The sequence below is a fragment of the Galleria mellonella genome, unplaced genomic scaffold, assembly GCF_026898425.1.
Source record: "Galleria mellonella isolate WM207_F2 unplaced genomic scaffold, CSIRO_AGI_GalMel_v1 utg159, whole genome shotgun sequence".
Lineage (NCBI taxonomy): Eukaryota > Metazoa > Arthropoda > Insecta > Lepidoptera > Pyralidae > Galleria > Galleria mellonella.
In genome coordinates, this window is record NW_026442004.1 from 4,526,577 (window position 1) to 4,550,152 (window position 23,576).

Genomic DNA, 23,576 nt, shown 5'->3' on the forward strand with positions numbered 1-23,576 from the left:
TATTAAAGGTAAGTAACCAATACATTTTATACATACGTATTTCAACAAACAATGCATTTATTCATTAATTTTCAATACGTATGCTTATTGCTTGCCTAGTGGTATCAAAATCAAACCCTTCTACTTGACTAGATCACAATGAGCGTAGCCAATCTATCTGTATGTATATACAATAACAGAGGACTTCATCAAGATGCCAACAACAATGACGTAAACAATAGGTAGCCATATACCGAGGTAATAGCGATCTGGCCCTATAGACAAGTGGCATGCGAATACGACGATGGAATCGACATCGCTAGCGAGTCCGTCGGATAGAAAGAGATAGCAATATTGGATATCTCATTCCAACTCATGGAGTCGACGAATTTGCTTGTCACTTGTCTAGAGGGCCTGGTCAAACCATAGATTCAGTATAACGTATTAAGTTACAATTTATTATCTAAGAGTCAGAGTGTTTTTCTATTCTATCTGCCGTTCACTGTCCACTGTTGAACATAAACCTCTCCCATAAGAGTGGACTTTGCCAGAAGTTGCTACGCTTCCCAGGCAGGTTGGCAACCGTAGTTAGACTTTGGTGATGTTTAAAGAGGGACGCTGCTACCCATCCCTCGACCATAAAACTCTCTTTGTCGCCTAAAACCTTCTTAATTTGTGGCAAAACCAGTTATTTTGATATCAAACTAAATTACTGAACCGATTTTGATAAAATTTCTATGGCACCAACCTGTAAGTATATCCTTTCAGATAAAAAAGAATTTACCAAATTGGTTCACAACTGACGGAGTTATAAGGTAACAAACTTTAAAAAATACAGCCGTATTGAAGTAAGAACCGTCAGAAAGAGGTTCCTTCTTTTTTGAAGTCTTATTGAAGTTAACGAGCTTTCATTCTGATACGCATTCATACATCCAAACATACGAGAAATATCCATTGTTGGACGCACAATAGCGGAATTAGATGCCCAGATATACTGATAGGTAAGTCGTGCGTAGTGCTTATTAAAATAATATTTAACGAACGTTGATGTCTAATGCAATACTTGCGTGGAACTACATGTGAATATACATATGTCGTATTATTGTTTTACTATTGTTGGATTTAAAATATTTTTTTTTTTTTTACTTTTATTTTGAATTACATAAAGCAACGGCAAACAAACTGAGGGAACAATATTTTTTTTTAAATGGAACATATTTTAATGGGTAAAAAAAGAAGGGAAGTCTGCGCCTTTGGAATACGCTGGTGGGGTACCAGTCAAATATGATAGATGAGGATAAAAGCAGGTCAGTTGGCCCGTCGTGACGAATTCAACAAAAATCAACTACGACGGTTTCCACGGGAAACCATTTGGTTGTCGGTCGATCTGATAATATTGCTAAGGAATTGTTGAACCTCACAGCGAAAATTTTTAAAAAATTATACATATATTTTTCATACGACCTTTGATCTGAGAATTGTAAGCACAATAAATAAAACATTAGCTAAATAAGTAAAGACTCAATAGGTTCATTGTGGAGTAATGTACTTACATACATTATTTATATTAAAATAAGTATATCTGATATAATTAAAGAAATCATGAGAACACTGATAATCAGCACACATTTAATAATGAGTGTTGATTATCTTTACAAGTACCATTGATTAATATATATATAGATATACCATTGATCAATATAGATATAGATGACAGCATGTTTGTATGTATACAATGGACATATAACAGTGGGATATTTAACAACCATCATTACAAAAAGTGTCCGAGTGTCAAAGTGTCCGAGTGTCCGAGTGTCCGAGTGTATGAGTGTCCGAGTGTCCGAGTGTCTGAGTGTAAAAGCGTCTGAGTGTCCGAGTGTCTAAGTGTCAGTGTCAGTGTCTAAGTGTCTAAGTTTCAGAGTGTCTGAGTGTCTAAGTGCCTGAGTATCTGAGTGTCCAAGTGTCAGTGTCTGAGAGACAGAGTGTCAGCGTGTCCGAGTGTCCGAGTGTCTGAGTGTATGAGTGTCACGAGTGTCCGCGTGTCTGAGTGTCAGAGTGTCAGAGTGTCAGAGTGTTTGTGTGTCCGTGTGTCTGAGTGTCACTGTTTGAGTGTCTGAGTGTCTGAGTGTCCGAGTGTCCGAGTGTCCGAGTGTCAGAGTGTCTGTGTGTACAAGTGTCCGAGTGTCTAAGTGTTTGAGTGTCTGAGTGCCAGAGTGTCTGAGTGTCCGAGTGTCCGAATGTCTAAGTGTCTGAGAGTTAGAGTGTCAGCGCTGAGTGTCTAAGTGTCAGAGTGTCTGAGTGTCCGAGTGTCTGAGTGTCAGAGTGTCGGAGTGTCAGTGTTTGAGTGTCTGAGTGTATAAGTGTCAGAGTGTCAGAGTGTCAGAGTGTCAGTGTCTGAGTGTCTGAGTTGCCGAGTGTCCGAGTGTCTGAGTGTCAGAGTGTCAGAGTATCAGTATCTGAGTGTCTGAGTTGCCGAGTGTCAGAGTGTCCGAGTGTCCAAGTATCTGAACGTCTGAGTTTGTGTGTCCGAGTGTCTGAGTGTCAGTGTCAGAGTGTCCGAGTGTTTGAGTGTCCGAGTGACAGAGTGTCAGAGTGTCAGTGTGCCAGAGTGTCAGAGTGTCAGAGTGTCAGAGTGTCAGAATGTCAGAGTGTCAGAGTGACAGAGTGTCCGAGTGTCCCAGTGTCCGAGTGTCCGAGTGTCTGAGTGTCTGAGTGTCAGTCTGACACTCAGACACTCTGACACTCTGACATTCTGTCACTCAAACACTTGGACACTCTGACACTGACACTCAGATACTCGGACACTCAGACTCAGACGTTCAGACACTTAGACACTCGGATACTCTGACAGTCTGACACTCAGACACTGACACTCAGACACTGACACTCAGACACTCGGACACTCTAACACTCGGACACTCAGACACTCGGATACTGACACTTGGACACTTGGACTCTCGGACACTCTGACACTGACAGACACTCAGCCACTTGGACACTCGGACACTCTGGCAGTCTGACACTCAGACACTCGGACACTCTAACACTCGGACACTCTGACACTCTGGCACTCTGACACTCTGACACTCAGACACTCAGACACTCAGACACTCAGACACTCAGACACTCAGACACTCGGACACTCTGACACTCAGACACTCAGACACTCAGACACTCAGACACTCAGACACTCGGACACTCAGATACTCAGACACTAGGACACTCTGACACTCAGACACTCTGACACTGACACTCAGATACTCGGACACTCAGACACTCAGACACTGACACTGACACTGATACTCTGACACTCGGACACTCTGACACTCTGACACTCGGATACTGACACTTGGGCACTCGGACACTCTGACACTCTGACACTCGGATACTGACACTTGGGCACTCGGACATTCGGACACTCTGACACTCTGACTCTCGGACACTCGGACACTCAGACACTCTGACACTCTGACACTCTAACACTCTGACACTCTGACACTCGGACACTCGGACACTGAAACACTCGGACAATCCGACGTGTGCGTGTGCGTATGCATGTGCGTGTGCGTGTGCGTGTGCGTGTGCGTGTGCGTGTGCGTGTGCGTGTGCGTGTGCGTGTGCGTGTGCGTGTGCGTGTGCGTGTGCGTGTGCGTGTGCGTGTGCGTGTGCGTGTGCGTGTCCGTGTGCGTGTGCGTGTGCGTGTTCGCGAGTGTGTGTTGTGTTAACGACTGACACAATTTAGACTCCATTTTTTTAACTGACACGAAACATATCAATATACAGTTTAAGATTCTATTTAAATCGTTACATTTATTTAAAATCCCTTCCCTTCCCGTGGGTGTCGCATGTGGCGATTCAGTGAACTTAATGATCGAGGAATTAGCAGTAGCGTATCTTTAAAAATATCACAAAAGACTATATGCGGTTGCCAATCCAGTTGCCAAGGGTGGTAACAGCGGACAAAACCCCCCAATAGTGGGAGGCCTATGTTAAACAGTGGACAGTTGACGGCTGATATTATGATCATTTTGAAACGTGCATATATCCACGTTTAAGATATCTAACCGTAGCAAATCCCCTTTCACATGTAATGATGAATGCATAAGAAATTACACACTCCTAAATTAATTTGTTTTGCATTCAAGTGAATTGATATAAAATTGTCCCACATACATATTTAGACGCCCATACTGTGTACATTGTATATTACTTTAACAGACTTCTTATAAATGTAGGTAGTCTGGGAAACTTATATTAATTTGAATACAACAGTAAAATCTTCAACCTTTTAAGAATATATTTTCACCGTAAGTACAAAGGGATTTTGTATTTTTATAAATGGAATAAAAATGGTGCTATGCTAATGATATACAATGACGGGACGATGGAAGATGAAATGATGATGACGTCAAATTAATGAAGACATCATGGCAAATTTCAAATTCAACCACTAGAATTAATATTCTAGGAATTAATGGATCCAGAAGTCGACCTGACAAGATTTTGTAATTAGGAACCCTCTCAATCTATATACCTACTTAAATATATTTCCAGTAAAATGTTTCACTTTGAAGCAACATTTGTTTCAAAATCAATTATTTTTACTCGATCAAAACCATAATGTATAATTACATCCTTATAAATTTTCCTTTTTCGAGTCTCGGCTTTATGACAAAAAAAAAATCAAAATGTCAATGGGAATTAAAGGACTTTTCTTCAAAGGAATCGTACGATAATGACCCGTTTTTTAAATCTTGCCTCTTTTCCTGAACATGGGTATTATGAGATGTTTCGCTATACAGTTCAAGCTGTTATTTCATATAAATATAAGATACCAGATTCGATTTTCGCCCGGGCCAATTTAGGGAACAAGCTTTTCTAAATTGGATTTGAACGTTGGGCTGAGTGTTGGAATTTCTCATAGTAGTAAATTTCCAAGTTACAACAATGTTTAATATCAACAAAACAAAAACTCTGTACGTAAATGATAGTAATGATACGTAATACTAGATACAAATTATTTGGGATTTATTTTATGCAACTTAGAATGACTAGCAAGCTGACGGCCCACCTGATGGAAAGTGGTAACCGTCGCCTATAGACATGGACAGTATCAGTACATTGGGATTTATGTAACAAGAAAGAAATTTCTTCAATCTTAATAAACTTACTCATATATATTATATCATAATAAATTAAACTTTATAACTTTGTTAATCATGAAAATTGGTTTATAATTAACAATAATATCATATAACGATGTCCAAACTGGTCATGGCTGGAAAGAAGCCATATAGTATATATTTAAAAAAAAGAAAAAGAATTATTTGAATTTTTGCATACCATTCTTGTATCTCTTCATGTAATAATTTGTGAGTTTAATTTTGTTATGTAAATAAATATAGAAAACACTAGTGGAACTATAAAAGTGGTATCATTTTGGAGTACGTCGGATCACAGACTCCTGATTACCATTTCCTTGTTTCTTAAAACAACTTATTAAATCAATAAATTTTCATTTAATTACTGTAAAAACAAAAAAAAATTCATCTTTAATTATAGGTATTCGTTATTATTTAGAATTCTATGCTATAGATTATTAAAGTGTCTTAATATGGCCCATTCTTTCCCTCTCTCCTATTCAGTTTTTGCTACGCTTACCATTCCATTTGTTTACCATTTTTGCTTGCATAAAAAATTACAGGAATCGAATCTACGGTCACTACCAAGATCGTTCAAATTATTTTTTTCTAATTTAGACAGTTTTTCAACTTTGCAGATGTCAACATTATCACTTATACTTCTGATATTAGGTGTTACCATTCTAATCGCGACGATACATGGAAAATCGACTATAACACTGCGCACGGGCTGCCAAATTCAACATCGAAGCAACAGAAATAACGCAGAGAAAACAAACGATTGCCTGTGGAAGGAATATTATAGGAATTATCCACAATATTACTGGTATTACCCTTACTATGGGTATTACCCCGTTTATTATGTCTACGGATAACTACGATGTAAAATAAATGAAATAAAAACTTGGCTTATGATAAATCGTTCGCATTGTTTACCAACTGTCTCTTTTTTTCATCCGACTTCAAAAAAGAGGAAATTTTCAATTCGTTACCTCATAACTCCGCAGCAATTAGTGTGTGGCTATAGCCCATTCATACACAAACGATATATCTCTATTGGAAAACACAGTCTGTTGGAGTTTTAATACTGGCTGTTGACACTGAGCTTTTTTAGAACAATGTATTATTTTTATGTTTGTTCTGTTGTCAAATTTTTATGAGGCATGTCTTGTATTTTTTCACTAAACTTATTATTTTATATCTCAAATACATATAATGTTTTATTACTGCATCCTGCTATTTACAACACTCCATATCCTTAGGAGATAAAAATCGTCGCTACAAGAAACATCTAAAAATTCCTATCATTGATAGAATTTAGCAGCGAACTTTAAAAAAAGAATAATAATAATAATAATAATTTTTATTTCAAACAGTAGATTACATAATTGATTAACAACGGTCCCCATATGGGTCGAGCCTGTATCTGGGGAACCTATTAACTAATATGGATAAATATAATTTTAATATAAATATATATAATATAATAGAATGAGCACAAAAGATGGTGGGGTCGTAACGTCACAGGGTTTTCTGCCTGAAAAAGGCCGTCTTTCAATAATAATTGTACCTCATAAGGGAAGGGTAAGAAAGGAGAATGTTAGTTTATATATTTTGTTTTTTGTATTTTTTTTTTATTTGTGCTTTTTTATTTTTATTCTTTTGCCTCTTTTACTGTGTATTATGTGTGTTTTTTTTTTTTTTACTGTAATTTGTGTGCTGTAAGTAATGAAAAATAAATTATCTATCTATCTATCATAAATCCGTCAGTTGGCAACCGATCTAGAAAATTCATTTATTTTTTATCTATTTCTTTTTTTTTTTTAGAAATAAAAGGAAAAAGGAAATACAATCGAATTTACAACTCCTTTATTTGAAGTGGATTGATGATTTTTATAAATAAACTAACGCCACCTACCGGATATATTATTTCTTATCAGAATAAAAACTGTCCTATCTTTTAAAGTTAAAGCAAACAATGTATACTTAATAACATTTTCAAATATTCATTAAAATAGCTCGATTTCAAAAATGGAGATTCTCGATTTGATGGTATTTTTTTATGTTTGTTTACCTCATAACTGCGTAAAAAAGTTTTAAACCGACTTATAATATTATCTGAATGGACATATTTAAAAATTGATCTCGTAAAAACTTTATCAGAATCCCTTTAGTATTTTAGTTTTCAAATTAAATTAACTAACTGATTTTGTTAGAATTGAAGTCGGTTTTTTTTTTGTTGTGGAACGCAATTTTAAATTATTCAAGGAACACCACAGGGTTGAATGCAAAGCCTTTTTTTTATTAAATACTTCCAATGTAATAACATGTATTCAAGCAAATAAAAATATCATCCATACATTCATACATTCATTAATTCATTATTATCAATCGATACATATAATAAAATCTTAACTGATCGCTGTCTGTACATGGAAGATGTATAAGAAAAACCATTATAGAGGGGCTTTATAAACGCAATAGAACCCAAAACAATTATTTTAGAATTAATGTTTATTTGTCTGTACGTTTGTACGGGCTAATCTAAGAAACGGCTTAACCGATTTGAATGCAGTTTTCACTAATGCGTACACATAATTTTATATTTTTTGCAATATTGTCTGTTCCTTGCTCGCTGATGATAATTTTTTTCCGCTACTAAATTCCGTGTCTACTTCATTTCATCATCTCATCACAGTCCACTACTCCGTAATAATATTTTAATTGATAGGGCATTTTATATACCGATTCACGCGAACAGCGCCGCGGGAAACAGCTAGTCTTTAAATGCTATAAGTAGGCAATTCCACATTTTTATAAGTCAATTAACTCCTGAACCGCTGCCCCAAAATGTTACACTACTAACGTGCATATATTGTTTGACCATCCACTTAACATGTTGGTGAATAACCATAGAACAAACATGGTTGCAATCTTAAACTGAATCAATAGCGCTCTTCACAGCCTTTCGCAATCCATGTGCTAAATGACACAATATATGCTCATATATGGTATATTTAGCAATAATCTATATTGCTATGAATAATATGGCTGTTCGGTCGTAAATGGAAATTTAAGAGCGTTCCCATAAATTTGTATCCATTTTGACAGGTGGTAAAGTCAACGCCAATATACTGGTAATTTTTAAGAAAAGAAAAAAAAATTAAAACAATAATAAATTTCAACATCATCTATCGGATTGTTTTTTTTTTTTCACAATACGCCTTTTATATAACTGGCCATCATATTCCGTCTGTCATATTTTTATATTTCTATTGTTCTTATGTTTTTACAATTCTGTCATTTATTAGTCTTTGTTTTCCTACCGATGAAGACGTGGTAAAAGAGAACTAAAATATCAAGCATTTTAATTTATCAACCCGTTTCTCTTAAAGTTCTTTATTTATCATAAGTGATTACAAATATAATAAATTCCAGTGTACGTAAGCCTAAAATTTACAATCAGCCATAAATCGTTTGGCGAGTAATATACACTCCTTCAAACATTTAAAATAGAGATACAAGTATCTATAACTCTACACAACATAAAAACTTGCATTACATGATGTAACTTATTAATTATAATCATAAAATAAACACAAAATGCACATATTTGTAAATTATGCATTATAACAAAAAATCATACAATTAATTTTGGGAGGGTAGTTTCAACCCAAATAGTACTAAGTTGGTAACATTAATATTAGTTATTACTATTAGCAAGCGGCAGGTATCAGCGGCGGCAGGTATCAGCAACGGCAGGTATCAGCAGCGGAAGGTATCAGCGGCGGCAGGTATCAGCAGCGGAAGGTATCAGCGGCGGCAGGTATCAGCGGCGGCAGGTATCAGCGGCGGCAGGTATCAGCGGCGGCAGGTATCAGCGGCGGCAGGTATCAGCGGCGGCAGGTATCAGCGGCGGCAGGTATCAGCGGCGGCAGGTATCAGCGGCGGCAGGTATCAGCGGCGGCAGGTATCAGCGGCGGCAGGTATCAGCGGCGGCAGGTATCAGCGGCGGCAGGTATCAGCGGCGGCAGGTATCAGCGGCGGCAGGTATCAGCGGCGGCAGGTATCAGCGGCGGCAAGTATCAGCAGCGGAAGGTATCAGCGGCGGCAGGTATCAGCGGCGGCAGGTATCAGCGGCGGCAGGTATCAGCATCGGATTAGTTTTTTTTATAGATGAAAAATAGAATGACTACTGGCGCTAGTGAGAGATAATAAGTGAGGATGGAGAGGCAGGTTGATTAGCCCCTCGACGTAATGATGAATTCGTTTTAAAAAAAATTAAATGCTACTGCTACTTAGGGCTACTAGTTCCCGTAAAGAGGGAGAGAAATGGACCTCCACGCGGTCCTTCGTAGAAACCACCGTGATTATTTCCTGGCAAATTTATCACCATGGGCCAACTGTCACTGGCTACTTGTCTACTTCATTGGTATATTTCAGATTATGTTCCAGCCGGGGCTGGACCCCCTTATAAACAGGCGTATTTGGGGGGGGGGGGGGGGGGGGGCGTCCCAATCACTTTATCATTAATAGGGGTACATACAATAAAAAACATAATTAAAAAATAAATATGTAATCTTTATACATATCAACAAAAATATACTCTACATTCTAGTTTGACCGTTTCTATAAGAACTTCACACCACCAATTATGTTCACGGGCCTGCCTTTGTACTTCTTAGAAATGTCATTTTCAATCTGCAAAAAGAAAATAGATTTTTTACACATGTGACAACGTTACGTTTACGTTTTGATATACATATATTAAATTAATTTAATTTAGTATCTAATATGTACTGCAATTTTTTTTTTGCCTACCTATATCAAATTATTGTTTATTTGTATATTAAAAAAAATCAATCTATTATCATGTCATACATATTATATCTTTATATTTTTTTTTATACAACTTAGAATGGCAAACAAGCTGACGGCCCACCTGATGGAAAGTGGTAACCGTCGCCTATACACATGAGGAGTACCATGGACATAACAAAGTATACTGTTTCGCCCATGATAACCCCCCATGCGTTGCCATTCCTGAGGACTCAGGTGTTATTCCTCTATACCCTGTAAATTCACGCCATATCCCATCCTTCAAACCGAAACATAGCCATGCAAACACAACTGCTTCACAGTTGAAACACGAATGGGACAGAGGTACCCAAGCAATCGACTTTTGTACAAAGTCTCCCTCTGGTGAAAGTGAATGGAACTGTGGAATATATTATATATGGAATATATAGTATTATAAAACTATCAAGACAAGCAGAAATTAAATTTTTGCCAATAATCCTAAACCATAAACTATTCATACATAAGACTTATTTTTCTAAAAGAATACACTTACAGTTTAGTCCCAAAGAAATTTTATCAAATTCGATTCAGAAGTTTAATTTTGAAATTAATATAACTGGTATTACCAGAACTGAAGTCTTTTTTTGTGTAACACAATCTGTGTTTACAAATAAAAAACAAACAATACCTGAGTCTGCAACTCCTTGGTACGGTCAATGAGGCGCGCGAGTACGGGCCGCAGTTGGGCGCCACGGGCGCTTGCCGCGTCCGCCTGCTCGGCCGCGCGGGCCGCAAGCTTGGACAGTTTGTCGCAAAGCGTCAATTTTTGTTTGAGCTGCGCTGTTAGCACGTCTACGTATCTGTTAAATAAAAAAAAACGATAAAATTAAGTTTAGTTTCGATTGTAATCTAAACTAGTCCCGTTGCTAGCAATATACCGACAGACCCAGGTCGAACTCCACGTGGTCGCCCCTGGAAACCATTATGCTCAATTCCTTGTATTCATCACGATGGTTTTTTTTTTATACAACTTAGAATGACAAACAAGCTGACGGCCCACCTGATAGAAAGTAGTAACCGTCGTCTATAGACATGAGCAGTACCATGGACATAACAGAGTATACTGTTTCGCCCATGATACCCCCCATGCGTTGCCATTCCTGAGGACTCAGATGTTATTCCTCTGTAACCTGTAAATTCACGCCATATCCCACCCTTCAAACCGAAACACAGCCATGCAAACACAACTGCTTCACGGTAGAAACACGAATGAGACAGAGGTACCCAAGCAATCGACTTTTGTACAAAGTCTCTCTCTGGTGGTCTAACTGACCTGCTTTTTTTATCTAACCTATCATCCCTCACTGGTACTCCGCTAGCGTACACCATTAGCGCAAACGAAGGGAACATTCCACTCCTATTAAAAAAAAAACATAAACAAAAGATTTTTTTATTTGTAATAGGAAGAAACCCAAAATAAAGAATTTTTAACATTCTTTTACCTATAGAAAGCTACATTATCAGTGTGTGATAAAGGCTATCTTAAAAAAAAAACCTGGTCGAAAATCAACGCGAATCCATACCAACGCAAACACACGTTGACACATTGACGGACTGCGGCCAAGTTACCAAACTTCCGCAGACCGAATATCGGTGCGCCGACAACCGAACAAATACGAAGTTCAATCGAAGTAATGATCGATTTTCATTTAATCGATTAGTAGCAAACTGTATGCAATTTGATGTATTGGCGTTCTGTCGCGGATGATTGGCGACCGAAAATCAACCTAATGTGGCCTAAGAACAGCAAGAAATACATACCTTGGCGAGTGTTTGACATTATGCAGGTGATTGACCTCTGGCGCTGTGAGCCGACTGGCAGCGATCTGCACCGCGTCCAGCATGGCGGTGAGCGCAGCTGAGCTCTCCGTCGGCAGCTGCTCGATTAGAGAGAAGCTGTGACCATCACTAGACGTGTTCGTCTCGTATAGACGCATCTTGAGAAACGACTCCAACTGGAAATAATATCAACTGTAAATTTACAAGGAGAGGAGAAGCGGGGGGGGCTAATTATGGGGACTAGCGGTCCTATTACTAGTAGTGTATTCTGACAGGTCAATGTGTTTTTTTTATACAACTTAGAATGGCAAACAAGCTGACGGCCTACCTGATGGAAAGTGGTAATCGTCGCCTATAGACATGAGCAGTACCATGGAAATAACTGAGTATATTGTTTCGCCCATGATACCCCCCATGCGTTGCCATTCCTGAGGACTCAGGTGTTATTCCTCTGTACCCTGTAAATTCACGCCATATCCTACCCTTTAAACCGAAACACAGTCATGCAAATACAACTGCTTCACGGTAGAAACACGAATGGGACAGAGGTACCCAAGCAATCGACTTTTGTACAAAGTCTCCCTCTGATAAAAACATGGTACTCAATAAAGATGATCATAATACCATAAATTTGTCACTATGAGTCAACTAATTTAATTTCATCCCCCTTTATCATCCCTCACTGAGGCAAAGATGAGATCAGGACAGTTGGCCTATTGTGACAAATTTGCTAGGGATGAATCACGATGATTCCCAGGAAAGGACCGCGTGGAGGAAAACCTGACAGGATATAGTGACAGCAAGCAAAAGAAATGAAGCTACTACTTCTCTGGAGATAATACTCCTCTCTATCCAAAGGTTGCACGAAAGAGATCACAGCGTCCCTCTTAAAACTTCACCAAATACTAAGTAATGTGGCCAACCAGCCTGCCAAACGTGGCAACTAGTGGCAAATCCCTTCTTTATGGCGACGCCTATGTTCAGCAGTTTACTCCAGTTATTTACTCAACATCACTAACATGCTTGCCTTTCGCTCTGGATGAGAAGGTAAATCTATAGTGGAGCATACCTCTACCAGCTGGTCTATGAACTGGTTCCTGGTGGTGGGGTTGTCGAGGAGCGTGAGCGCGTCCTTCCCGCGCGCCACGCCGCCGCCCACGCCCTGCTCCTCCACCACGATGCCGGACTCCTCCAGCGACACCTCCGCTATACTCGCCGATATGTCCTTGGCAAATATTATCGAATTTCAATTTCATACACCGAACCGACAACCGATGGGGAAGAAAGGTTCTTGAGTGGCGACCTCGTACAAACAAACGCGGTGTAAGACGACCCCCCCTTCCCACTAGATGGAATGACGACTCAAATGCATGGAGTCAATAGATGCAGATGGCTCAAGACCGTTCCTTATGGCGATCGATGGGGGAGGCCTATGTCCAGCAGTGGACAGATAATGGCTGAAATAATGATGATGACACTTTGAAATAAATTGATATGAATCAAAACGACTTTCCCCAAAGAAACTCAAAGGTCAATATTAAAAGGGACCTTGACCTTACCATCAATGATCGATTTAGAACAGATTTTGTTTTATGTTTTACACTAAAAAAAAATGTTTTCTAATTTTATGAATACCTTATTGTTAAGTTTCGTAAGTATATTTATTTATTTATTTACACTTTATTGCACCAAATAAAAAGAGAAATTACAAATGCAGTAAATATTAATGAGAAGTGAGTATATGTTTATATAGTATAGTTTTGTATAGTAAGTATATATTTTAAATGTAAGGTAAATCGACTTACTTCCGTATCTTCAAGTCGGGAATGCTTGACTAGTTCTATATTTAAAATACTATCACTGAATTGAGTATAACTTCAGCCATAAACTGTCCACTACTGATAATAAGCCTTCCCCTTGCTGGAGTTTTGCCAATAGTTGCCACACTTGGCAGTCGAGTTGGCAACCGCAACTAAGCTTTAAGAGATGTTTTAATAAGGACGCTGCCGCCCATCTCTTTCCCTCCTTAATGGCCTCTTACGACACCCAAGCGTAAAGAAAAGGTGGTAGCTACTGGCAAAACCAGAAGGTTTTGTCAGTTCAGTTCCAATTCTTAGTAGTCGAGTCGAGAGTTCCACTCGAGGGCAAGGGAAAGACTTATGTTCAGCAGTGGACAGCTAAAGGCTGATGTAAATAATGATGATGATGTAATATGATACATCAAAACACATAAAGATGTTCCCACTATACTTTGGCGTTTATGAATGATGAATCAAACTCACCACATTCTCTGCCGGCCCAGCGTCAATGTTCCCCCAGTCAATCTCTGCGACAGCATCACCGTCGCCGAAGTCTATAGCTGCAGACGCATCTATTGATCCGAAGTCTATCTCATTATCGCCAAAATCAATCTGCAAAAATGATTTAGGGTTAATATTTAACTGGTTAGTAGATTAATATTATTTTCAACAGACTTTAAAAAGGGACTTTGTACAAAAGTCGATTGCTTGGGTACCTCTGTCCTATTCGTGTTTCAACCGTGAAACAGTTGTGTTTGCATGGCTGCGTTTCGGTTTGAAGGATGGGATATGGCGTGAATTTACTGGGTACAGAGGAATAACACCTGAGTCCTCAGAAATGGCAATGCATGGAGGGGTATCTATGGAGGGAAAAAAAGAAGATTCTTCAATTATTTCTGTCTTTGCCTAATTTATGATGATAAAATAATTACCTGATCACCAGCAGCCTCGTCTTCATCATCCAGCTCTATGTGTACAGGGTCAGGTTCAACACTTAATGGCGGCTCACCATAACTCCACTCGTAAACAGTTGTGTTGCCATGCTCTACCACATATTGCAGTAACAACACCACATCTGTTGCTTTGTCACCGAGTACGTATTTCGTGAATGCTGAATATAACTCTATTCCTGGCAATAAAGGCTTGAGGGATTTACCGATCTGAAACCAGAAATATGATTTTTTTTATACCACGAAATTAGCAATCAAACATACAGCCCATCGGCGGGAAAGGGACTATTAGTAATGGAGACTGAGAATCCCATTGCTAGCAATATACCCAACCAGGTCAACCTCCTCGCGGTTCCCCCTGGAAATTATCATGGTTAATTCCTGATGAATTCATCATGATGGGCTAACTGGCCTGTTTTCATTCTCATCTATCACCCTTCATTGGTGCCTCGCCAGCGTATCCCGTTAGAGCAGGCGGGGTTACCATACCATTTTCACCCATCAAAAAAAAACATACAGCCCATCTGATGGTAAACTATCACAATAGCCTATGGATGCCTGCAATACTAAATCACGTGTATGTTGCCATTACAAGAAATTATTTGAAGCATATACAGTTTTAATTAATTCACAGTAAATTGGACTTTATTTTCCATGCTTAGCCTCTCACTTGGGCCATTATGCATATGACAGTTGAAATTTGCCATGTAGTCTGGGCATAAAATAGGCCACCCCTTCCCTTCCCGTGGATGTTGTAAGAGGCGACTAAGGGAATTTAATGGTCCAGGAATGGGCCGTAGTGTCCCTTAAAACATCACCAAAACCTAACTGGCAATCACATGCCAAACCGCCTGCCACTCATGGCAACTACTGGAAAAACGCCTCTTTATGAAGGAAGCCTATGGTCGACAGTGGAGAGTTAACTGCTGATATGATGATTAAACTTTATTAATTTCAACCAACTTCAAAAACAAGGAGGTTCTCAATTTGGTTGTATTTTCTTTTGAGGCTGAGTCATTCATTCACAACAAAGGGTGTATAAAAACTCTGGACACCAGAGGGAGTAGTGGTAGTAAAAACTAATGAACTTAACATTTTTTCATACATACCTTGTCATAAATTTCAGGCAGCTCCTGCAACCTCTCCACCAACTCTTTCTTTATCCTGTTACCCTGAATACCCAACTGTTTGCATAAAGTCAAAAACTCAGATTTACTGGACGCCTCATTCTTCAAATAATCTGAATGCTTTTTCTTACATTCCTAGAAATCAAAGAATTGTCAAACATTAATAAAAAATATTTTCATTGAATTTAATGCTAAAAATATATTTTTGCAACTGCTGAAAAATGAAGGGTAATGTTTATATACAGATCTCCAGTACAAACTTGTAGCCTAAACATTATCAAGCTTGATGCATTTTCAACCAACTTCAAATAGAAGGATCTCAATTCTGTTGTATTTTTTTTTATGTTTTTTAGCTCATATCTCCGTCACTTGTAGACCAATGTGCAATATATATATATATATTTTTTAAAGGACATACTCACATCAAAGGACATTTGTACCATAGATATTTTATCAAAAACGGTTCAGTAGTGTTCAATACGAACAAAAATAGAGTAATTCAAACTATTTTATAATTGTAAAATAGTTTTTTGTTTTTCTTTTGTTTTATGGAATATGTTTTTTTTTTTTTTTTTTTATACCACTGTGGTGGCAAACAAGCATACGGCCCACATGATGGTAAGCGGTTACCGTAGCCTATGAACGCCTGCAATACCAGAGGTATTACGCGCGCGTTGCCGACCCTGAAGAAACCTCTTTACCCCCCTTTTGAAGAACCCCATGCTGTAGTCTCTCGGGAAAACCTCGGCAGGGAGCTCATTCCATAACCTGAGTGTTCGTGGGAGAAAGCATCTTTGAAACCGCGTTGTACGCGACCATTTAGGCTGTAAGGTATGAGGGTGAACTCCCTGCCGATGGCGAGCCGTACGATGATAGAAAGTGGCCGTAGGCATCATATTGAATAATTCCTCTGAGCACAATCCGTTGTATAAGCGGTAGAACACGCAGAGTGAGGCAAAATCTCTCCTAAGACTTAAGGGTTCGATACCGCTTGCAAGCATGGGATCATCGACAATTCTCATAGCTCGTCGTTGCACTATGTCTTTTGTTCTTCTCTATTACTTCATCAATATACATACACGTCTATATATGGCATATTTTATTTTAATTTTATTCTTCTGGTACAAGTTCCTGCATAATATAACTACAATAAAACCAGCAACCAGCAAGGAACTGAACAAGTAGTTTGGTTTTTTGATCAAATTACTAGTTTTGCCACAATTAATCTTTTTTTTTTGTGGGGCACAATCTTTAAATATTTATATTAAGGCTAGTTTTTTTTTTTTTTTTTATATGAATGAAAATAATATAAAATTAATAATTTTTAAATAATATTTTGTGACTTTCTCTCATTTTTAAAACTTTATTTAATAATATACACTCCTCGCAAAAATTAAGGGAACATAAAAATTTTTGAAATTTTTGGGTGATTTTCAACAGGCTGTATTTCAGTGAAAAATAATCGTACAGGAAATTTAAAAAAAAGGGTTTTGAAGCTTGAAAACTCTAGTTTTTAGATTTTTTGGTGAAAAAATTTTTTGAGCTCCGGTTTCCATGCAATTCTTAAACAAAGCTGAAAATATTTTTTTTCTAAATTTTCTAGGTTTCGTTTTTCACTCTATGGGCATGGAAAAATTTTTTCGAGCTACTCCATTGTATAGGTCTCTTAGCGTGTTTATTCAGCTTCAAAAATCGCTTTGGATGGCTCAATTACGACCATTTGTCTCCGAGATATCGAACTTTGAATGCAAAAGCATCCTTTTCCATTCAACTGCTAATATCTCTGGAACTACTAGTCGCACAGCAAGCGGGTGCCGAGTTTCTTTATCTGCATAAAATTTCCAATTAAGCACAGTCAAGAGTTAGTGAAGAAAAAATTTTTTTTACACGTGTTGCACGGTCAGATTCGTCGTGATTTTTTTTCGATTTTTTTTTGATAATAAATTTTTAAAAAACAAAAAATTGAGTAAAAAGTGAAAAACAAATGAAATTATTGATTTTTGAATGGATTAGGGTGAGTTTAAGGGACAAAAACCTTGTTCCCTTATTTTTTCCAAAATTTCAATCAATTGGTCCGGGAAAAACCGTTGAACCGATCGCTCCAGGGATTTAGGGGTTCTTTAAGGAACAATAGACTGTAAAATTTTCCTCAAACCTTAGCTTTCCCGCCCATATTAGCGAAGATACAGCCAAGTAACCAAAAAAGGAGAAAAAGTCACTTTTTTCCACTTTTTTCAATTCAATGTTAGAGGTGGAAAAAAATTTTTTCTTCACTAACTCTTGACTGTGCTTAATTGGAAATTTTATGCAGATAAAGAAACTCGGCACCCGCTTGCTGTGCGACTAGTAGTTCCAGAGATATTAGCAGTTGAATGGAAAAGGATGCTTTTGCATTCAAAGTTCGATATCTCGGAGACAAATGGTCGTAATTGAGCCATCCAAAGCGATTTTTGAAGCTGAATAAACACGCTAAGAGACCTATACAATGGAGTAGCTCGAAAAAATTTTTCCATGCCCATACAGTGAAAAACGAAACCTAGAAAATTTAGAAAAAAATTATTTTCAGCTTTGTTTAAGAATTGCATGGAAACCGGAGCTCAAAAAATTTTTTCACCAAAAAATCTGAAAACTAGAGTTTTCAAGCTTCAAAACTCTTTTTTTAAATTTCCTGTACGATTATTTTTCACTGAAATACAGCCTGTTGAAAATCACCCAAAAATTTCAAAAATTTTTATGTTCCCTTAATTTTTGCGAGGAGTGTACACTCCAAGTTAAAAAACAATGTAATATTATACAGATAAAAAAATATTTAAAATACAAATAAAAATTATCAAATCTTTCCTCTTTATAATATTAAGTTTAAACTAAATAATACTCACAAGTTGCATTTGTTCCTCTTTTGCTATCTGTTTCTTTAAGCCAGGTATCTCATAGCTGATATTCCTGACTAACATCTGTGCAGCTTCAGCCAAATACAAATTCTCTCTCTCATAACTTTTGAGCACATCCTGCCAGTCCTTCATCCTTTGTGATCCATACCTACCAAATAGATTTTTGGTGTCCGCTTCAGTTTCCTTTAGTATCTCTATTATTTTCTGGCAGTGGAAATAATTGATATAGCTACCTGAAAATCAATAATAATTAATAATGAAACATTATAATTGCAAGTCAAATTATTTTTTACATAAGTAAAAGGTAAATTGAATGGAAATGAGTTGTATCTAGAATCCTGAAGGAAAAATTTATTCTATAAAATTCTGTAATTTGTATAATGACCTAATCAGGTCACTGTGGGATTATTAGTAATGGAGACTGAGAATCCCATTGCTAGCAATATACCCAACCAGGTCGACCTCCTCGCGGTTCCCCCTGGAAAATATCATGGTTAATTCCTGATGTATTACTCATGATGGGTTAACTGGCCTGTTTTCATTCTCATCTATCACCCATCACTGGTGCTCCGACAGCATATCCCGTTAGCGCAGGCAGGGTTACCATACCATTTTCACCCATGAAAAAAAAATTAGGTCACTGTTGAAAATTCAAACTATATTCATAAAATTTTAAATTATTTATATACTATTATAATATAGTATTATTTTAATAAGTAATAATATATATAAAAGTACCTGTAATTTAATAATGTGATTACCATAGTGGATGGCAAATCTATTATAATTGTTATACCAACATACCTATAAGTTATATATGTAATGTGTTACTATTTGTTAACCTTAATAAATAAAAAAAATGTTTAAACAATACTTACACTTAACTGACTTTACTACTTGACTGACAAATAAAAAAATATTAATAATAAAATAGTATATATTGTATATACATATATAATTATTAAAATTTGACCTACTCAGAACTTTGGGTGTCAATAATAAATAGACTAGATAAAGTAACCTGAATAAAGAGATGATGAAAATCCAGATTGTCTGTAAGAGATTGCTTTTAGCGATAAGGCCGCCTTTTGTATATGCACATTCTGTATAAATACTCCTTGTTTACATCTCTATTGTACACAATAAAGAGTTTATTATTCGTATTTATTATTATAAGGAATAACCTGATAATAAGGCAGCAATATCATCATGGGCTGGCATATCCTGGATGGCATTATTTATCTTCTCTCTCACAGGTATAATACTCTTCTGCCATTCCTTGTTGACGTGTCGCCTGCTCACCAGCCAGTCTTGGAGCTTCCCTATATTTATGTCTATTGGAATATTGCTCTCCTGATAAGGAAAATTAATTAATTCATAAGTGAAAGTTCACAATTTATAATTTATAATACGACATATGGAATAATCACAGCAAAACTATATTTTAATACAATTACTTTAATACTCACATCCATTTTTTCTTATTATAATTATATTTAATTATTATGGTGTTATCATTGCACGAATAAAAGTTACCTATTTGAATATAAATATTCTTTTGAAAATATGATATGAATGAAGGAACATGAAAACAATTTCATTCCATTACGTCAATGTCGCCGCGTCAACAAATTTTGACATTGACATTTCGTTGTTAATTTCCTTCCATTCCTATTTACGGAATAAATATCCTTGCGAAATAATAAATCCTTCCTTGATTCTTGGTCATTGATTATTGCCTATTTAGATTAATTTATGGTGATATTTAGGTTCAATCAATATTCTACGAATCTAATTAAAATTTATATCATGCAGTTTTCATAGTCATTTTATACGTGCACTGTAGTTTTAAAGTCGTCAGCAATATTGAATAAGAAATAAGTACGAACTGTAACTTTGTATAATACCCAGCCGTACATATTTTGATAATCAAAATCAACTAATAATCAGTCATCAAAAACATTCTACGGCATATTTATTTATCAGCATTTACCATAAAGGATTTGCTAAATAACATTGATTTTGATACCTAATTGTGCTGTTTATCATTTGTCATGATCTAAAGTAGTGATTCTCAGCCTTTTTTTGTTGCGGCACATATTTAACGATTTCAAAATTTGGCGGCACACAAAGAAAAAGATAAAAATTATTTACTTACTACAACACACTGCATAAATATAAATATTTATGACAAAAATTTTAAATATTTGCAAAATTTGGCGGCACACTTTTAAAATTTGGCGGCACACAAAAGTGCCGCGGCACAGTGGTTGAGAATCACTGATCTAAAGTTATGATACATCCATAACGACAGGCCTTCAAACCGGATTTAAAACAGCATCGTATGGCTTACATATTGATATAGAATGAGCCACTTTTTTTTCCTGCGGGTTTCATACAAGGCGAGTAAAAGAATTTATTTGATTATTGGATGGGTAGCTTTCCTTTTAAAAGTTTACCAAAGTGTAACTGCGGTTGCCAACCCGCCTGCTAAGTATGACAACTACTGGCAAAACCCTCCAAGGTAGAGAATCTATATACAGCAATGGACAATTAAGAACTGATATAAGTATTTAATAAATTATTACGTGTTAAATCTGTCACAACCAGAATGAAATCTTAGACAGTGTGAAATCTCGAGATGAAATTCGAATACCCAGTTGAGACATTGACAAATAATTGACCTAAAATCAGTCACATGAAGCATTAAGAGCCTTATTTATTTATATTTATAAATATCAACTATACGATTTGAACTCTTTATCAGATTATTTAGCAAATAAGTATAAAACGTAATATAAAAACGAGTGAAATCCCAACTTTAAACATTTACATCGAGCATGCATGACTGGACTCGGTACTGACTAGATATTCTGTATTTTTTTTTAATGGGTGATAATGGAATGGTAACCCCACCCGCGCTCTCTGTATACACCGGCGGGGCACCAGTGAAGGATGATAGATGATGATGAAATAGGTCAGTTAGCCCATTGTGACGAATTCAACAAGAATTGTTCACGATGGTTTCCAGGGGGAACCACGTGGAGGTCGACCTAATAGGGCATATTGTTAGCAATGGGGCTGTCAAACTCCATTGCTAACAATCCCTTTCCCCCCAGATATTCTATATTAGGAACATATATGTTTATTTTCTTTTGTCTCATAACACAATATTAATTTGTAATCATCAACCAACATCAAAAAAGGAGGAGGTCCTCATTAGATTTTATTTTTTATGTTTGTTGCCACATAACTCCGTCATTTATAAACTGATTCGACTTTTTTATTTAAAAGGATATATATTTCAGATTATTTCTAATTAAATAAATTTTAAAATATTGTCAAACTCGGTTCAGTCACATGGTTTTTTAAGAAAAGCTGGTTTTATCACAATTAAAGTATATATATATATATATCACTGAGGTGGCAAACAAGCATACGGCCCACCTGATAGGAAGCAGTAACCGTAGCCTATGAACGCCTGCATACCAGAGGTATATCAATAAATGACGATTACCCTTTTTCTTTCATAAATTAATTAAATTTGTCAGCAACATTAATTATCACCAGAGGTCCAACACGGTTATTTGGATTTATAAACAAATCTTACTCATAATTTCTAAAGTCCAATTGCCGACCTTTGCCGTCGTCAAACACTTACACATTATAATCAGAGTTAGGTACCTACTATTTATCCTGGAAATAATAATGCTTTGTTACCACTAAAAATTAGGTAAGTTTTATTATAAGCCTTTATTCAAGTTTTTTTCTTAGTCTATGATAATGGAATGGTTACCCCATTTCATTTTTCGCATATGAGGTCAGCCGATGCATATCGACCCATACGGATCTTTTGTGCTTCCCTGCCTGCCTTATACCATCATTTCATCGTGGTTGCCCCATACCGTTACCCCACTTGCGTTAAAGGTATACACTGACGGGGCATCAATGAAAGATAATAGGTGAGGATGAAAACAGGTCAGTTATCCCACCATCATGACTTCCGCAGGAATTAATCACGATGGTTTCTAGGGAGGACCGCGTGGAGATCGACCTGATAGAGTATAGTTTTAGTAAAGGCGCTTTTTTTAATAAATGATAATAGAATGGTATCCCTGCCTGCGATATCGGTATAAGCTGGCAGTACATCAGTGAGAGATGATAGGTGAGAATGATAAGGTAAGTCAGGTAGCCCATCGTGTGAATTCACCTGGAATTCAGCACGATGGTTTCTAGTGGGAACCACGTGGAGGTCGACCTGACAGGGTATATCACTAACAATGAGACTGGTAATCTGCATTACTAACAATCCTTTCCCCCGGACACGCAGTATTTTTTGTGAGCCGGATTCGAACTCATGATGCGGGATACATTTTAGTGTAGTATGTATGTACTAAACCACGACGATTTCATTCTTTTCTAAGGCTCCATTTCTCTAAACTTATTTTTTATAAAATTTAAATTTAATATCGCAAGGAAACCTTTATTCTAAGGACCAATATGAACTAAATTTCTTATAAATGTAAATCAAAATTACAATAAATTGGTTTATAACGATTGATAAAACAGTAATTTCACTAAACTATTAAAATGTGGTCCTGGCATAGAATGGGCCACCCTAGAGGGAGACTTTGTATAAAAGTCGTTTGCTTGGGTACCTCTGTCCCATTCGTATTTCAACCGTGGAGCAGTTGTGTTTGCATGGCTGTATTTAGTTAGGTTTAAAGAGTGGGATATAACAGTGAATTTACAGGATACATAGGCATAACACCTTAGTCCTCAGGAATGGCAACGGATGAGGTGTATCACGGGCGAAACAGTTACCATCAGGTGGGCCGTCAGTTTATTTGCCATTCTAAGTTGCATAAAATACCCCTTCCTTTCCCGTGGGTGTCATAAGCGGCGACTAAGAGAGATGAGACGGCGAGGGATGGGTAGGTATATAATTATAATAAATTACTGTCCTGCCAATATAATAATGCAAATTAGGATAAAATTAAATCATCTAAATAGGTATGTGCTCTCAAAATTCGCGTTTCATGAAAACTAT

General features: G+C 37.0%; 2 protein-coding genes and 1 long non-coding RNA gene across 3 annotated transcripts; 2 read left to right on the plus strand and 1 right to left on the minus strand.

Annotated features, from left to right (window-relative positions):
- The first annotated feature begins 4,126 nt into the window (after nucleotides 1-4,126).
- Nucleotides 4,127-6,055, plus strand: LOC116412801 (uncharacterized). Its single transcript, XR_004223897.2, has 2 exons — nucleotides 4,127-4,286; nucleotides 5,759-6,055. It is a non-coding gene; the product is annotated as an uncharacterized LOC116412801 (long non-coding RNA).
- Nucleotides 6,056-7,151: 1,096 nt separating this feature from the next.
- On the plus strand, nucleotides 7,152-9,284 carry LOC128200149 (cuticlin 2-like). Its single transcript, XM_052892557.1, has 2 exons — nucleotides 7,152-7,172; nucleotides 8,841-9,284. Exons 1-2 carry the CDS (start codon nucleotides 7,152-7,154, stop codon nucleotides 9,282-9,284), a joined length of 465 nt encoding a protein of 154 aa, XP_052748517.1.
- Nucleotides 9,285-9,680: 396 nt separating this feature from the next.
- LOC113515724 (CDK5 regulatory subunit-associated protein 3) lies at nucleotides 9,681-20,144 on the minus strand. The gene is made up of 10 exons (XM_052892605.1): nucleotides 19,996-20,144; nucleotides 19,711-19,879; nucleotides 18,515-18,759; nucleotides 15,618-15,770; nucleotides 14,491-14,718; nucleotides 14,042-14,170; nucleotides 12,829-12,984; nucleotides 11,742-11,935; nucleotides 10,609-10,780; nucleotides 9,681-9,821 (listed from the first exon to the last, which is right to left on the minus strand). Exons 1-10 carry the CDS (start codon nucleotides 19,999-20,001, stop codon nucleotides 9,750-9,752), a joined length of 1,524 nt encoding a protein of 507 aa, XP_052748565.1. The 5' UTR covers nucleotides 20,002-20,144; the 3' UTR covers nucleotides 9,681-9,749.
- Between the last annotated feature and the right edge of the window lie 3,432 nt (nucleotides 20,145-23,576).

What these genes read in the sequence shown, in the direction of transcription:
- LOC113515724 (XM_052892605.1), bottom strand. An exon ending in TCATAGACCAGCTGGTAGAG is followed by an intron (nt 11,936 to 12,828) that starts GTATGCTCCACT and finishes TATTATTTCCAG; the next exon opens with TTGGAGTCGTTTCTCAAGAT. An exon ending in AATGTCAAACACTCGCCAAG is followed by an intron (nt 10,781 to 11,741) that starts GTATGTATTTCT and finishes TTTATTTAACAG; the next exon opens with ATACGTAGACGTGCTAACAG.
- LOC128200149 (XM_052892557.1), top strand. Translation starts at nt 7,152, where the DNA reads ATGGAGATTCTCGATTTGATG. An exon ending in TGGAGATTCTCGATTTGATG is followed by an intron (nt 7,173 to 8,840) that starts GTATTTTTTTAT and finishes TATTACTATTAG; the next exon opens with CAAGCGGCAGGTATCAGCGG.